This window comes from Geospiza fortis, unplaced genomic scaffold, assembly GCF_000277835.1.
Source record: "Geospiza fortis unplaced genomic scaffold, GeoFor_1.0 scaffold112, whole genome shotgun sequence".
NCBI lineage: Eukaryota > Metazoa > Chordata > Aves > Passeriformes > Thraupidae > Geospiza > Geospiza fortis.
This window is the reverse complement of record NW_005054298.1, coordinates 24,481,161-24,496,046: the sequence shown is the minus strand read 5'-3', so window position 1 is coordinate 24,496,046 and position 14,886 is coordinate 24,481,161. Positions and strand designations below refer to the sequence as shown.

The 14,886-nt window shown below is 44.5% G+C and overlaps 1 protein-coding gene across 1 annotated transcript in view; it reads left to right on the top strand.

Moving 5' to 3' along the window:
• Positions 1–5,990: 5,990 nt before the first annotated feature.
• PLEKHM3 (pleckstrin homology domain containing M3) overlaps positions 5,991–14,886 on the top strand; it is a 66,763-nt gene continuing 57,867 nt past the window's right edge. Inside the window, exons 1-2 of the mRNA XM_005415926.2 lie at positions 5,991–6,809; positions 13,701–14,636. Coding sequence (XP_005415983.2) covers positions 6,152–6,809; positions 13,701–14,636 — 1,594 coding nt within the window. The 5' untranslated portion in view covers positions 5,991–6,151. The remainder of the gene's footprint in view (positions 6,810–13,700; positions 14,637–14,886) is intronic.

Here is a 14,886-nt window from a genome sequence, read left to right as displayed (position 1 = left end):
TGGCAGCACGGGGAGAGGTGAGGGAAGAAACTCGGGTGTATGTTTGTGTAGGGCATCATGGCTTGCTCTGATCTGTTCTGCAAATATCCACAAATGATCCTCGTCCTGCAAAGCTTTACAGTCCAGCTGCTAAGATTTTTAATGGTTATTCATCCCCAGGAAGTGACACAGCCCTTCATTACTTGGTGGTGCTCCCCAGCCAGGAGGGATGTGTGTCATTTGCTGCAAGGCAAACGAATGAGTGATGAAGATCTTGGGAGAGCTGTCCAGCAGTCAGTTGAAGGACAAGAAATCTTTCTGCTGGTCTGTCTTCCTCCACTCCTGGGTGCTCCTCAGTCTCTGGCCCCAGTTTGTTCTAGTGCAGGCTGTTGGGCTCTTTGCAGCTTAGTATTTCTTGGGTTTTGATCAGTGTTTCCAAATGACAGTTAAAATTAATGTATACTGTAAGCACTGTTTATTGTGCATGACTGGGTGAGCTGTTCTGGAGCTGTGGTAGGTTGGTTCTCCACACAGGGAGGATGCCTGGGGAGCTTCCTTGTTAAAGGGTGAGATCAGCAGCTGGGGAAAATCTGTGCTTCACTGAGCCAGACTCGTGTCCTTGCTAAGGGTCTGCTTCCCTTCCCAGAACGTGGCATTCTTCTTCCTACCTGATTTCACTTCTTTCTTCAGTTCAAGTTTTCGCAGTTGTTTTTTTTTTGTTTTGTTTTCTGTAGAGTAGAAGAGATCACAGCTTCTTTTAGCTTGACTGTAATTAGGCCCCAGGTTAATTGCAGTGTAACTGCTGCTTGCCTCTCCCTGGGTCTAGCAGACAGGATGTGGGAGCTCTTCTTCATTGATAAACGTTGGCAGTTAATTTCATCCTTAAGGATAATGAGACTGGCAAACAGGTGGGTTCTACAGTTTTTGTGAGTTTTTCCTGAATATTGCCAGTGGGTTTGTGCAGGAATATCAGTCAAAAGATATTTATGTAAGACATTTTAAAGTTGGAGTGGTCTGAAAAATGTAAGCAATGCATTTCTGTTTGTCTGTTGGGGAAAGAGGCCTTTGGAGAGAGGCTTTAAAAATGTGATCTAAAGACAATTGCCAAGGTGATGTTGAACTAACCACTGACTGTTATATGGCAACTTTTGAAATTGTGGTTCCCTCTATATGAAAAGTTTCTTGTAGTTTTCTCTTCCTTTTGAAGTACTGTCAATTTCCTCCAGCCATTGAAATGGTGAATCTAACAAGCTTGTGTGCTCTGTCTCACTTGATGTACATGGCAGTACATCATCTGGGGTTTTGGAATCACTTGGGAAAAGGCTTGCCTTGTGTGCCACAGGAACAAATACAGCCAGGATCCAAGGGAATGTGATAGTTTGCACAGGGACTGTGTCCCAGCTGATGCTCACTCTCTATAGTTGTCCCTTGTGAAATTCCTCATCAGTTGCCTCTCCAGGTTGGGTGTGACAGGCAAGCAGGAGTGCAGCCTTCAGTTGCTGCTCAGAGAGCTGGTCACTGCACTGCCTGGGGCTCATAACCATTCGGAGGGGAAGTGTCTTGAACCAGGACTCTTCAGCTCCTTGTGCAAGCACTTTGTGCCAGTGATGTGCAGAACTGCATAAGCAATGCTAAAAGCTATGTGTGTGACAGCCACCTGTGCATCCTTGTTCTCTCTTCTGTCCACTCAGGTGTGCCCACCTGACAAATACAGCTCAACTTTTTAATTACTAGGTAGCACCTAAGTCATCAGCTTCATAGCTTCTTTCAAGGATTCTGCACAGCAGAGCCTGGTTTTCAGGGACTGTCATTGACCTAAGTGTGCCCTGTTTAGATTCAGGGCAATACTTGTCTGATGTGAGCTACAGAGCAGGTCAGAAATCTTGAAGCAGCAAAACCTGTAGGTTGTGATTGTTTGAAGCACCACCGGAGGACATTGAGGTCACAGTGGGAGGTTGCTCAGACTGACAGGTAGAAAAGCTCAGTAGGTACTTAGCTGTGCCAGCCCCAGTGGATTGCATTCAGAGACAGTGCATCAGACTCTTCAGATGTGTTCAGACCAGGTTTGTCTGAACAACACATAGCCCATGAACTGGACTGTAGTGGTCCAGGCCTACAACATAAGAGAAATAAAAGTCCCTAGGCTGCTTGAATTTGCTCTGCTACCCAATTGTTACACAACTGAAAGAATCTCTCTCTGTTTTCCTTCTTGGCCTTGGAGTTCCAGCCCACAGTTGTAATGCAGTGTGAGATAAGCAGAGCTGGTTCCCACAGGAGGTTCCAGTGTGTTGGGAAGGGGATAGGGCAAGCTCCCCAGTGCCTGAGGCACCCCTGCTCTCTGTTTGCATACAGGTAGCTTGTAGAATTCCTCTTGTGCTCTTGAGATAAAATTGTCAGAAACCCTGGTCTTTGCGAGGAATCTGAGCTCAAGACTCATTAAGAATCAGTGAAACTTGAGGGACTTTTAATATTTCCTGTCTCTGGCTACCTTTTACTGACTGAGAGCTCCTGTAATTTATGCATTTCCTCATGAACATCATTGATAGTTCCTTTCTGATTCTCTCTCCAAATGCTAGAGGAAAGGTGAAGTCTCTATTTATCTTTTGTGTATCACTTGTTGTGTTAAGCATCTCTATTATCTGGAAGAGAGGTAGGAAGTTTTCTGAGCACCAAAACCAACAAGATTGCTTATCAAGTTGTGTGAAGTCTCCTATTGTTCCTTTCTGCTTTTCCCCTCTGCTTCACAGCATTTTCTGTGCTTTTTAAATTTTACCATGCAATGCTTGGGTATTTTCCATAACCCATGAGGATCCAGAAAACGTATCAGGAAGTGAAATGATCTCTTCCAATGTATGTTCCTTGGTATTTGTCATTCATGACTTTTCTCTGTGTCAGACTGTGCTGTCACCCAAGTTAGGCCCATGTGGCTTCTCCAAGGGAGGTAATCTTTAGTAAATTGAACTTCAGTGTCTCATGTGCTATGACCAGTAATCCTTGCTGTTTACCTCAGCCATGTGAGTGATGGGGCTGCTATAAACTTGTGATAGTAAAGACTTCTTGTGTTGTAAGTGCACGTTAATTATCTGCCTGCTGCATGTTCATGCTGGGCAGATGTACAGAAAACTGTTTTTCAGCTGCTGCAATCCCTGTGTCCAAAAGTTTTTGCTGAGTACAATGCAGCATGTTCCTTCATCCTTTTTTCACTAAGACCAGTTCCCAGGGTCCTGGATGAGCACAAATCCAAGCTTATGGTTGTCCACAGCTTCATCAATCTATAATAGTTTGGGCTGATGCTTTGTTTTTTCTCTCATATTCATTGCCTTAGACTGAATGTCTTTGGAAAATTTAAGGTGTTTCAAGAAACAATACATAAAGCAATGCATTTTATAGTAACTTAAAAAGAGTTTAACTTATTCTGTTGTTTGCCTTTTTTTACCATTCCCATGAAGGAAGTGATTTTCACTGCTTCCCTCCTGGAGGAGATTGTGATGAAGCTGTTTACTGCCATGTCAGAGTTTCCTTTCATTTGGCACCAAATCCATGCAGACATCTCAATTAAATTTTTGTTGAGTGCTGCTGTCAGAAAGTGCCTAATTGCATTTATGGAGGATATGTAATTGCAGGATCCCAGTGCTAGTGGGAATTACTGGCACAACTCTTTTGGTGGTGTAGGGGGGGATGAGCCTGCCACCACTGATGTCACCTTTCACATCTTTATTGAGCAGGGCAAACAGACTAGTTGGGAAGATATGAATGCTGCAGTTTATGGACTATGTGATACAGGGGCCTGTCATCTTCTCATGACCATGTGATTCAGCATCCTCCTGGCTGTGAGGTCAGTTTGTAGTTTGGCATCACCACACTTGGCTGGCTGGCAGCTCCAGTCTCACAGGATCCAGAGAAACGTTCAGCTGCTTGAAGCCTCTGGCATTTAAACATGAACTTGTTAAACGTAAGTTCAGTTTTTATCCTTGCTTGCCACCTTTCCTAGGGACTTAAAGAACAGGCCAGTATTGTTTTGCTGTCACTATAGTGCTGCAGTGGCATGTCACAAGCCCTTCTGGAGTGATTGCCACTCCATGAGGCCGCATCTTTGAATGGACCAGGCTGTAGCCTTCACTGCAGGCCTGTGGTTATGTTGGTGCTAGTTTTGTTCAAGTGAATGCTTCTTGCAGTTTGCAACTTCAAAATATCATTCTTGCTGTAAAAATATGCTACAGAAAGGTGTAGAATAAGTGGACAGGTTTCACCACCTGTGTCCCTTAGGCTGTTCTTGAGCTCCCAAGCTCTGTGGTAGCAGGGAGCAGAACACTGTTCTGGGACTGCTGGCAGGACTGAGCTTCAAGAGTAAACTCAGTGCTGCATTAAGCTGACAATGCAGATGTGCCCAGGATGACTTAATTTCCCACTGCTGTCAACTGGCACAGTTACACATATTTGCGAAGAGTCTGCTCCCAGGCTGTTCTGATTTGAAATAACTCCAGGTCTGTTTTGTTCAGCCCTCTGGTTGTGGTTTTGTCTCTATCTTCAGTGTCTTACTCTGTGTTCACATAATTGAAGCTGATCCTACCCCTGATTCACTATGAGACTAGCAAAGTGACTCCTTGCAAAGAGTTAAGGGGAGAAAGATCTCCGCAGAAAGGCTTGATGTTCCAGAGTTGTGTATGTGATTAGTTATTGCTTTTGAAAGTTACTTAGTTGGAGTGTCTTTGTGGATGTCATAGTCTGAACTGCAGATCCACTGGGAGGGAGGGTGAGCTGCTGCCTTTGAGCACAACTGTGTCATGGCTGGCTACAACTGAAGCAGGGCTGGGAGGAAGCCACTGTGGGGATTGTGGAGGAGATTGGTTTGTGCTACAGAATTCTGTGCCCCCTCCTTTTGGGGTTGCTGGCCACCTTCCCCTCTTCTTCTGGCTTGCTATAGTAAAGGGTGCCTATTTAAGCAGCTTTCCTAACAGAAATTAGGCTAAAAGACTGTTCAGGATTAAAAAAAAAACCCACCTTAAATAGAAGTATTATCTGGTTTTGATAGATGTTTTTTTCCTGCTAAGCATAAATCTTCATGGGTCCTGGTAGCACTTCAGCAGCATTTACAAGCTAATGAGCTGCTAATTATTGGCCCAGCCCAGCTAATTAGTTTTGTTAGGAGTGTAATAATCTAGGTAGAGCTCTGAGCTAATGCTGCTTTGCTGCTTCTAGGACTTGAGCTGATGTGTTCAAAACTCTGACTTTTAAGCTGTTCTGCATGTACAGGCTCTGGGTACTGTGATTTGTCTTAGGAGACTTGAGGGCTATTTTCCTGCCAATACAAATGCCCAGTCTCCAGGTCCCAAGAGCTCGCAGACATTTGCCAGGTTACCCCAATTTAAACATACCTACTTTGCTTTTCCCTTCAGCATGGCAGCACTGCGGATGGAGCTTCAAGACAGCAGCAGACTTGATTTATTTGGCAAATGTCACAGTTCTGTTCATGCAGATGGGTAGGCAAGGTAGCTGCTGTAAAACTCATGTTGGTCTCCACAAAATTCCAAGTTCAAGCAATCTTGGACAAAAAGGCAAACTATTTGGGGCTGGTTAGCCTATGTCATGACCCTGTAGTTTATCAACTTTTTCTTAGAAAAAATAAAGGGAGGGAAAGGCTGAAGGGAAACTCTGTGAAGCATTCCTTAGGTGGCTACCTCTCAATGCAGCTTTCTGAGGCTTGGTTAACAAATGATATTGCTTTGGTTTCCATCATCTGGTGTCTCATCCTGCTCTCTGCAGCTTTCAGTTCAAAAAGTGATTATACGCAGAGTTCATACAGAGTGAACAACAGAAACCACAAAGGATTTCTTCATATGCAGTAATTTTGGTGCCAATTGAAGGAGAAAGTTAAATGAAGGGGATTATGACTGTGAAAGGGGCAATGTGATTAAACATGTTTACATGGGGTTAGACTCTTACTGATGTGATGTTTTGCTTTTCTTTACAGGTACTCTTCATCCTATGAGCTGTTTTCATACAGGGACCATAGCCCACTTGATCAGTGAGTGTTAGATCTTCCCTCTGAAGACAAATTGAGTTGGTTACTTCCTACCACTATGGGTTGGAGTTGGTGAATGTGCTTGCCCACCATGTGCAAGTTAATGGTGTGCCAAGGATAGATGTGAAGCAGGTCTTTGGGTCCATATTGATGTGGTATCTGCTTAACTCATCGCGCCGCCTTGAGCCCACAGCAGCACAGGACATGGAGGCTCTTGAAGTGGATGACATTAGCCCTGCCTTGGAAGTGACTGAAGACTTTTTCAATAGTTTTGATACTAAGCTTGAAAAGATTGTGCAGCCCTCTGAGGTGTATGGTGTACAGGAGGTCCCGGAATTGGTTGGGCATGAGGTATTTGATCAGATAACAGAGAGCAGGAACCTGAGGAACGTCGCCTCCTTAGCCAAAAGTAGCCTCATCTGGGATCACTGCAAAAATGGCCTCCTGGAAAGCAAAGCTCAGACGGTGTTCCCTGCCAAAGACCAGTGCATGGTGCAGAGGGGAACAGCTGCTGACAACCTTGCCTGGGCAGGGGAAGGGGACACCACAGCTTTTAATATCTTCAAGATCTGCCAGCGGCGGAGGGATAGGCCACGCTCAGTGAATGACGTCCTGGTGCAGAATGAGGAAGCCTCCATGTTCAAACCAGGTCACAACAGGTCACGCTCTGACATCAGCCACGTGAACTGGAGAGTGGTCTTCACAGGCACCTCCCTGCAGCAGCCACCTGCAGCTGGTCAGGACAATAACTGTGCTCTGCTTTCCTACCTGGCACTAACCAAGGGAGAGGATATCCAAGGAAACACAGGTTTGTGCTGGTGCTTTGTTTGTGTTTATATGAGGAGTTTCCTATCTGATTTTAATATTTGTCTTGAAAGAGGAGCTGAGTGTTAAAAAACACAAAAAGCCCACTCAAAATCCAACTGTGAGGTGAAGAAAAGAAGAAAATCAGTATGGCTCTTTTGTCTTTGATGTAACTTTGTGTGTTTGCCAGCCTAAGGATCATTTTTTAAACTTACTTACCTTGATTTCTGTTCTTTTTATGGTTTAAATATCTAAAGTTGTTTTACTTTTTGCTTCTGTCTTATTCGGTTTGACTCAGGAAAAATTATTTATTTGCTATATATTTCTGATCATTTCTTTGAATGATTTTCCCAAACTTAAAAAAAGCTTTGAGTGCTAAAGCTATTGGGAGAATGGCAAATCCAAACAAAAGCAGTTTTCATAAAGTGAAAGAGCAGCCATTAAAAAGAGGGTGTACAGAGCTTTGCTGTAAGGCCCAACATCTCTGCTCTCTTTCTTTAAATAATGCTGTATTTTCAGTCCATAAGCAAGGAACAGAAACTAAAGCACTCAGTTTGTCAATATGAAGGCAGTCCTGCCAGCATTGTGTGGGACACAGGAAGTGTTGTTATCAGATTGAGGCAGGCATCTCCAGTGAGCCAAATGAAGCTGTGTTTCAGCAGGTGGTATTCTTCATTTTCCTTTCCCAAGCACTGCACTGAAGAGGTTCTGCTCAGGACTTTGGAAACACTGCCCCAGTGTCTCCATCTCCATGATTTATTTTGTAGGTGTCAGAAATGGGCTGGGCACTTATGGAGAGGAAGAGCAGCTAGTGCCACAAAGATTTCTGTAATCTAAATAAAGGCAGGGCTTAACTAAAAATCAAGAGATTGTGAAAGGGTACATGTATGCATATGGTGGCTTGACTCCAGTTATTAAAAGATGGCCTGTTTAGTGTTAAAACAAACTTTTTGTGTTGTGTTTTCCAGGTAAGTCAGCTATATTGTAACATGGAAAGCAGCTTTGTGTATGGGGAGATGTGTGTGTGTACAAATATATATAACATGTAAGTATGTATAAGTGTATATATAGGTACAAACATGTAGGTTACATTGTGACATAGTTGCTGTAGCCCAAAGAAGGGTGTTCTTGGTTGACAAAGGCAAGTGCACCTGCTGTTACTTTTGTCTAGGGAGATATATTGCTTCTTGTAGGGTGGGATCTCTGTTCTATATCTTTCTGTGAAAAGAATGCAGAACAGAAATGCACTCACAAGTCTGGAGACAGAGCTCTTCATTTTTGTCAGCTGTATCCTGGGCATCTCCTGGGTTTGTTGTGTAACAACTTCATATGCCCACAGAAATTCCATTAAAATGGAGCCATTGAGGGTCTGTACATGTCCCTGATAGTGTTTTAAGCTTAATCTGTGATTCTGTGATATGAAATTCCCATGGACCCACTTCTCGAGGTAGTCCGTGCTTGCTGTGTGCCCTCCAAGAGCTTTCTCTTTGGAATGCTGGAAGGCAGGGGTACCTTCTTTGAGGAAGGAGAGCTTCTGTGCTCTGAAAATATACTTTTTTAACCTGTTTCCTTTACCTGTTCTGTTCAGCAGCTGTGCAGATTTTACAAGGTAGCTGTGCTATTTCTTCCCTCTGTGTTTACAAGAGAACTTCACAAAGAGTTTGCTGCTACTGTGAGCTGACCTGAAAAAAGAAGTGCAAAAGCAAGAAAGTAGGTTTTGCAGACATGTATCTGTGGCTACTAGTTATTCTCCAGAAAAGACTGAAGAATGTATTTAGAGATTGGATAAAACCTACTGCAGTTGTTGAAGGGGTCATAGTGGTTGCATCCTTAGAAGACATCCCTTTTCAGGGTTTTAATCCAAATTAAATGAATGCTGTGAGATACTGAGAGGACCTTTAGCAACTCCTGTCAGTCCTCACTGCTGTAAAGGACTTCCCTCTGGAGCCTGCAGAGGTCTCCCAGTCCTCCAAAGATGTCCCAGTTGCTGCCTATGTGAACTCTTCACTGTTTTTTTTTTTCCTTACTGTCATAGTGTACCCATTACTATGGGCTTCTCTCTTCCTGCTGCTTGCTCTTTTATAGAATCATAGAATCATTTAGGTTGGAAAAAACCTAAATTAAGATTATCTCCTCCAGCTCTTAACCCAGCACTGCCGACTCTACCCCTAAACTATAATACAAATAAAATGTCACTGAATCCTTTCCATGTGTTGAGAAAGAAAAGGACCTGAAAAGAAGCTGTGCCTTTTGAGGCAATATCTTTGGCCTGTTGGTGAAAGAGCTCCTGTGCTAGAAATAATCTCTGTTGTGCTATGGGGTACAAGCAGGAAGCAGAGCTAGCAAAGACAGAAGTTGTAAGCAAATTCAAGGCAGGCTCTTGTATTTCTGGGCATGTGGCCTGGCAGACAAAGAGAAAATACTGCTTCTGTAATATACAGTGAAGCTTGGCTTGGGTTTTTAAAACAGTGTTTTAAACACAGCACGGCTTGATGGTCATGTGGGTGTTATTCAAACACCGCCACTCCTGACAGTGTGGGTGCTACAGTACTTTTTCCAGGGAGCTGTTTTGTTTGCCTGCTGTGCCTGTGAGCTTGGGGAACTAGAGCTGTCACTGTGTTGAGCACCTGCATGCTGACAAACTGAAGGATACATATCTGCAGACCCAGGTGGGAGGAAAAGACTGTATTTTTAAGTAGGAAGATAGTGAACACTGTGGATCTGAGGCACAGTTTGTCCCTGATCTAGCAAATCCCACCAAGAAGGTGACTAGCCCAACCCAGTTTGAGAGCATTTTAGGTTCCAAACGTGTTTTGTAAAAATATTCAGTTTTTTAAAAATCCGAGAGGAAAACTACAGGCAAAAACTCTGTAACTTACACTCATCACTTAGTAAGCGTTAGAGAATTCAGAGAGAAGTGCCCCCTCAAGAGTACCCCCTCCAGCTCCTCAAGAACTGGGCATCTCTGCTTCTGCTCTTTTCCAATTTGCTTGGAATGACTGTTGTCAGAAATGCTTCAGTGGCGGAAAAACAGAGTAAGCTTTCCTGCCATGCCAACTGAGATGCAGGTACAGTCAGTTGTTCTGGAGCGTGTATCTTCTGGACATGCTGACACATCATCTCCAGGGGTGCTGGTTGCACCAGCTGCCCCAAGTGTGGCCAGTGGTAGGTGGGTGCTAGGCTGGCCTGGTTTCAGTGCTGTGTGCAGGGTTCCTATCTGGGACAAGGGGGATTTCCCAATGGAGAGAGAGATGCTGAGGAAGATATTACTCTGTCCCCAGCTGCTGAGAGTCTCTTTGTTTTTCTCTGCCTTCTTCCACCTCTTTCCTTGAAATTATAACTCCAAATGGCTCAGATGTGAGCCATTTACTGTAATTATTTCTTTTTTTTTACTCTTCTTCAATTTACTCTGCCTGTCTCCATAAGGAGGAAAAGAGATGCAGTTTCTGTTTGGAAGGTGGATAGAGAGATGGTACCATTTGCTCTCTGAGTAAAAGGGTATTATCTGGCACAGTGCATGTGGAAGAGATAAAGGAGCAGAGCTGTGAGATGTGTGTGTATGTTCAGCATATGAATTCAACCTGTCTCTGCCAGCATCCATGGCCCTGACCTAAACAATACGAGGCATTTGAATGTTAATCACGGTGGCTGCTGGTTCTGTCCCAGTTTGAGCAGAGCCATTGGAGCCGATTTCACAGAGCTTGAAGGGAAGGAGTGGGGTGAAGGAGGGAGAGGGGGGTGCCTCTGTGAAAGACAGGGAGAGATAACCTTTCTCTAACTCAACAAAAGACAAGCAAACCTGTGTGTGGATGAAGGAGGGGTGGCTGGGGGAAGGTTATGAGTTGTCTTATTATAGAGAAGCTTGAACAGTCATCTGTACTTGATGGAAGCGAGAGAGATTGCAGTTGGAGCTGCAGAAGTGCTGCCTCCCTGATTGGATTAATAGAAAGGGAAGATGACTCTAGAATGGCTGTCCATTATCTGCACTACAAAGGGATTAGTGTGGGTTTCAGAGAAATTAATGGCTTTTGAGTTAGTGCAGAAATACTAATGAATGTCAGGGCCAGAGATATACGGTGAACAAAATTGGTTCTCTTTCAATGTGTCCATGTGTGTGCACATCTATCCATTTGGGCTATCAAAGTGTGCTTTTTCTCTACCATTTTGGGTTATAGATTAGGCTTTCAGTTTTCATATTTAGCTGAAATACCCTCGAGTAGTTTATTGATATGCAGGGTATAGTTATACTGACCTTTTTAGACCTAGTGCCAAAATAGTAATTTTTGAAATTGTTGTTGTGGTTTTTGCCATATCTGCAGGAAATCTCTGTAGATGGAGTCCTTTGAGTGTGATGTTAAAAGCAGGCTCCATTCTGAGTATATGGGTAAATGGGGAAGCTGAGCTGTCAAGGTGAAACCTAAGTGCCTCCTTTTTGTTAGGGTGGCTTCAAGGTAGCGTCCTTCCCCCATTTTTAACCCCCATGAGATTTCCATACCAACATTAAGTATATCAAACAATTAATTTTCATGTATGTTCATTAAGTTTAACTGGAGCTTGTCTGCTTAATCCTTAAAAATCCTTAAAAGCTGGTCTTTGCTGAAGAGCTGGCAAAAGCTTTTACACTGCTGCTATTCTGATTCTTTCTTCTGCCCACAGAAGAAACTGAGAATTAGCTACAGGAGTACTTGCAGCCAAAGGCAGAGGCATCTTCTTAGAATGAAGGTTACAGTCCAAGGTTGCCCCAGTTGGTATCAGAAGCCCCTGGGCAGTAAGTTCGTCAAATACTCATGAGTCCCTGACTCTCCTTGTGCTCCAGGAGGACAGACAGACTCACCCCTTATCCAGCAGTGGTGAGAGCAGTTTGGCCAGCAATCTTGGCCATATTAGCTGGGAAGCCCAGTACACGTGGGCATGTAGTTTCTACACTTTTGTCTAGTTTTGTTTCCAAGTTTCATCCAGTCTAGATATTTTATGTTCTCTTAGCTCTGTGTTGTAGATATCCTCAGTATACTCAGAGATGATGTCTAAAGCTTGTTAGAGTGTGGCCTGTTAACATGAGTGTAACTGGTTAAGCTGAGATGCTGAAAACGTTTTATGCCTCCAGCTATCCCTGTTTCAAAGGCTGTCAGCCCCAGGGTGGAAATCTAGAGTAGACCAGCTCTTATATTGCTGTGGTCTGTAATGCTGTGTGTTAAAGTCAATTGATGCTGATTTTGTTGTGACCTAATTTGCTGGGCAGTGGATGAGGAGCTGTTTCCAGGTGGCTACCTTGCTCCTGTGCCAGGAATAGCAGGCTCTAAGGGAGATAGGCAATTAGAGGCAGAAACCTTTACTTGTGTCTGCTAATTTTGTCACTGTAAGTCAGTCAAGATCCAGCACAGGTACCCTTACTGGAAGGGTGAAGTAGAACTCAAATGGGAGCTTGTTCCTCAGGCCTGCGTTGTTTTGGGGTGCCAAGTGTTACATTGTAGCAGTGAATCCCTCTGAATTTATACAGGGACCAACAAAAATTGCCTAGAGCCACGCACCTAGCTCAAGGTGAAAATATGCATCTTGCCTGTGGTGGCTAAAGTGGTGCAGATCAGATTAGAACAAATTTTGTCTGGAAACTTTTTTTTAAAACTCAGAAATGCTTTAGATAATTCCTTTTAAATTTGCATCACTTTAATGCTTGGAGTGACTTGTTTTCTGTGGATGAAGAAGATTCCCCTTGCCTTTGCCTTGGGCTGGGGTTTGTGAAATGGTCTGCTCCAAAGCCCCTGAAGTGCTGAGATGCTCAGGTGTATGTGTTTGAATCCTTCTGGGCAGCCTCTTACTTTTCATTTTTGGTCATGTCTGCTACTCCTGAATCTGATTCTCATAAATCAGCAAAACTCTGGAGCAAACAGAGCCGCACAAAATGTTCTGGTCCCAGGTCATGCTGGAATGTGGTAGGAAACTGCTGTGTTGGGCACAGGTCTGCATTCAGCGGGGCAGTGCAGGTGCCAGGTGCTGTACGCAGGGCTGCAGCAGGGCTGTTCCAGCAGCCCCTCCTCAGGACACAGCTGTGCCCATCAGCCAAGGTGGGGCCTCTTTGGCAGAACGCATCCCAGGAAGGGACAGCACTGGCAGCTGTGTCAAGAGCAGCTGAGGGTCAGAGGATGAGAATGTGCTCCAGCCCCTGGGGAGAGCGTGGTGGAACAGGATCCCCCTGCAGGCCCATGTGGGACCCCATGCTGGAGTATGTGGAGATTTCCTTGAAGGAACTGTGGCCCAGAGAGCTCATGCAGGGATACATTTAACCTGAAGGACTGCAGCCCCTGGAGAGGACCATGCTGGAGCAGGGGAAAGGTGTGAGAAGGAAGGAGCAGCAGAGAGGAGCTGACCAGATGCCACTATGCCCTTTCCCTCTGAGCTGCTTAAGATGAGGGAGGCAGAGGTGTCTGTGAAAACTTGAAGTTGAGCCTGGGAAGGAGCAGGAAAGAGAGGGTAAGGTGTTTTAATTTCTATGTGTTTTTCACTGTTAAAACCTTACTTTAGCTGGCAGTGGATTACTTGATAGTATTGTCTACTTCTAGACTAGGTTCTGGGAGACCTGCAGTGTTTTGTTGCTCTGCCATTGTTGTCCTGGATATCTCAGGAAAATTGCTTTGTTTTTCTGTCTCTCTGTTTCTTTGTTCCTTTTTGTAAGGTGTTTTGATACCTCTGGGTAAAAAAGTGCTGTATTCTTGGTGGCTCAAAAGTAGAGTTAGTGCTTGTGTTTGATAATTATAACCTATTACATGAAGATTTTCTGTGTGACCCTATCTTCAGATATGCCATGTATGGGTAGTAGAGAAGTAGAAGCCAGAATGATGTAGTAATTTGAGACAATTTTAAAAAATAATAGTAATATTCTAATTTTTTTTTCCTCCAGAACACAAGACAGTGTTCTCAAATCTTCTGAAGAAGGGATACTTGGAAATCAGAAGAGACAATGACAGCTACTGGCAAACCTGTTACGCTGAACTCTCTCAGTACAAACTGTACCTGTATTGCTTGGACAGCAGTGGCAACCAGACCCTTCCCACCGTGTATCCACTGATGCGTTTTCAAAGGGTTGCTGTTACTGGTGGCATGGAAACCAAGGTGGTGGACACTGTCCTGTCAGACAGCTCACAGCTACAGCTGAAGGCAGAGTCCTCCTGGGAGACTTTGGACTGGGGACAGAAACTTTGGGAAGCAGTGCATGCTTCTGGGCCAGCTTTTACAAGACAGCAGGAGAAACTGGAGAATGTGCCAAAGCCTGAAAATAACAGTGACCTTTCTCAAACTAATGGATTATTAGAGAAGCCTATGGAGCTCTTCCTATCCATGAATTTGACTGAAAACACTAGAGAGTACCAAAATATTCTGAAATCAGGGACTCTTTACAGACTAACTGTCCAGAATAACTGGAAGGCATTTACTTTTGTCTTGAACAGGTCTTATCTCATGGCATTCCAGCCTGGTAGGCTTGATGAAGATCCCCTGCTGAGCTACAATGTGGATGTGTGCCTGTCCGTGCAGACAGATACTCAGGATGGCTGTGACTCTTGCTTTCAGGTCATTTTTCCCCAGGATGTGCTGCGCCTGCGTGCAGAGACGCGGCAGCGGGCCCAGGAGTGGATGGAGGCACTGAAAGCAGCGGCCAATGCTACTCGAAGTTTGACTCAGAACCCACAGGTCACACTCAGGAACAAGCCTGGAGATCGGCCCTTTGGAAATGACCTTAGAAAGAGCAAGCGGCAGTCTGTGACCACCAGCTTCCTGAGCATCCTGACCACACTGTCCCTAGAGAGAGGGCTCACAGTTCAGAGCTTCAAGTGTGCAGGTGAGCAGCCAGGTTGCAGCATCTGCACCTACATCCCCTCTACAGGAAAAGAAAATCACTTGAAAGAGCATGTGTGTGTTTTAGCAGCACAGCTGTTCCCTGCCTCTCACTGTGGCTGTAGTTAGCCTTTCTCTCTGTCAGCTGTGGAGAAAAACCTATGGGATATTCAGAGGTTCATCTGCTTTTGATGAGCAGTGCTGCACATAGACCACTACGTGGGCCAGGGCTGCCTTGTAGGGTGGCTGAGCTG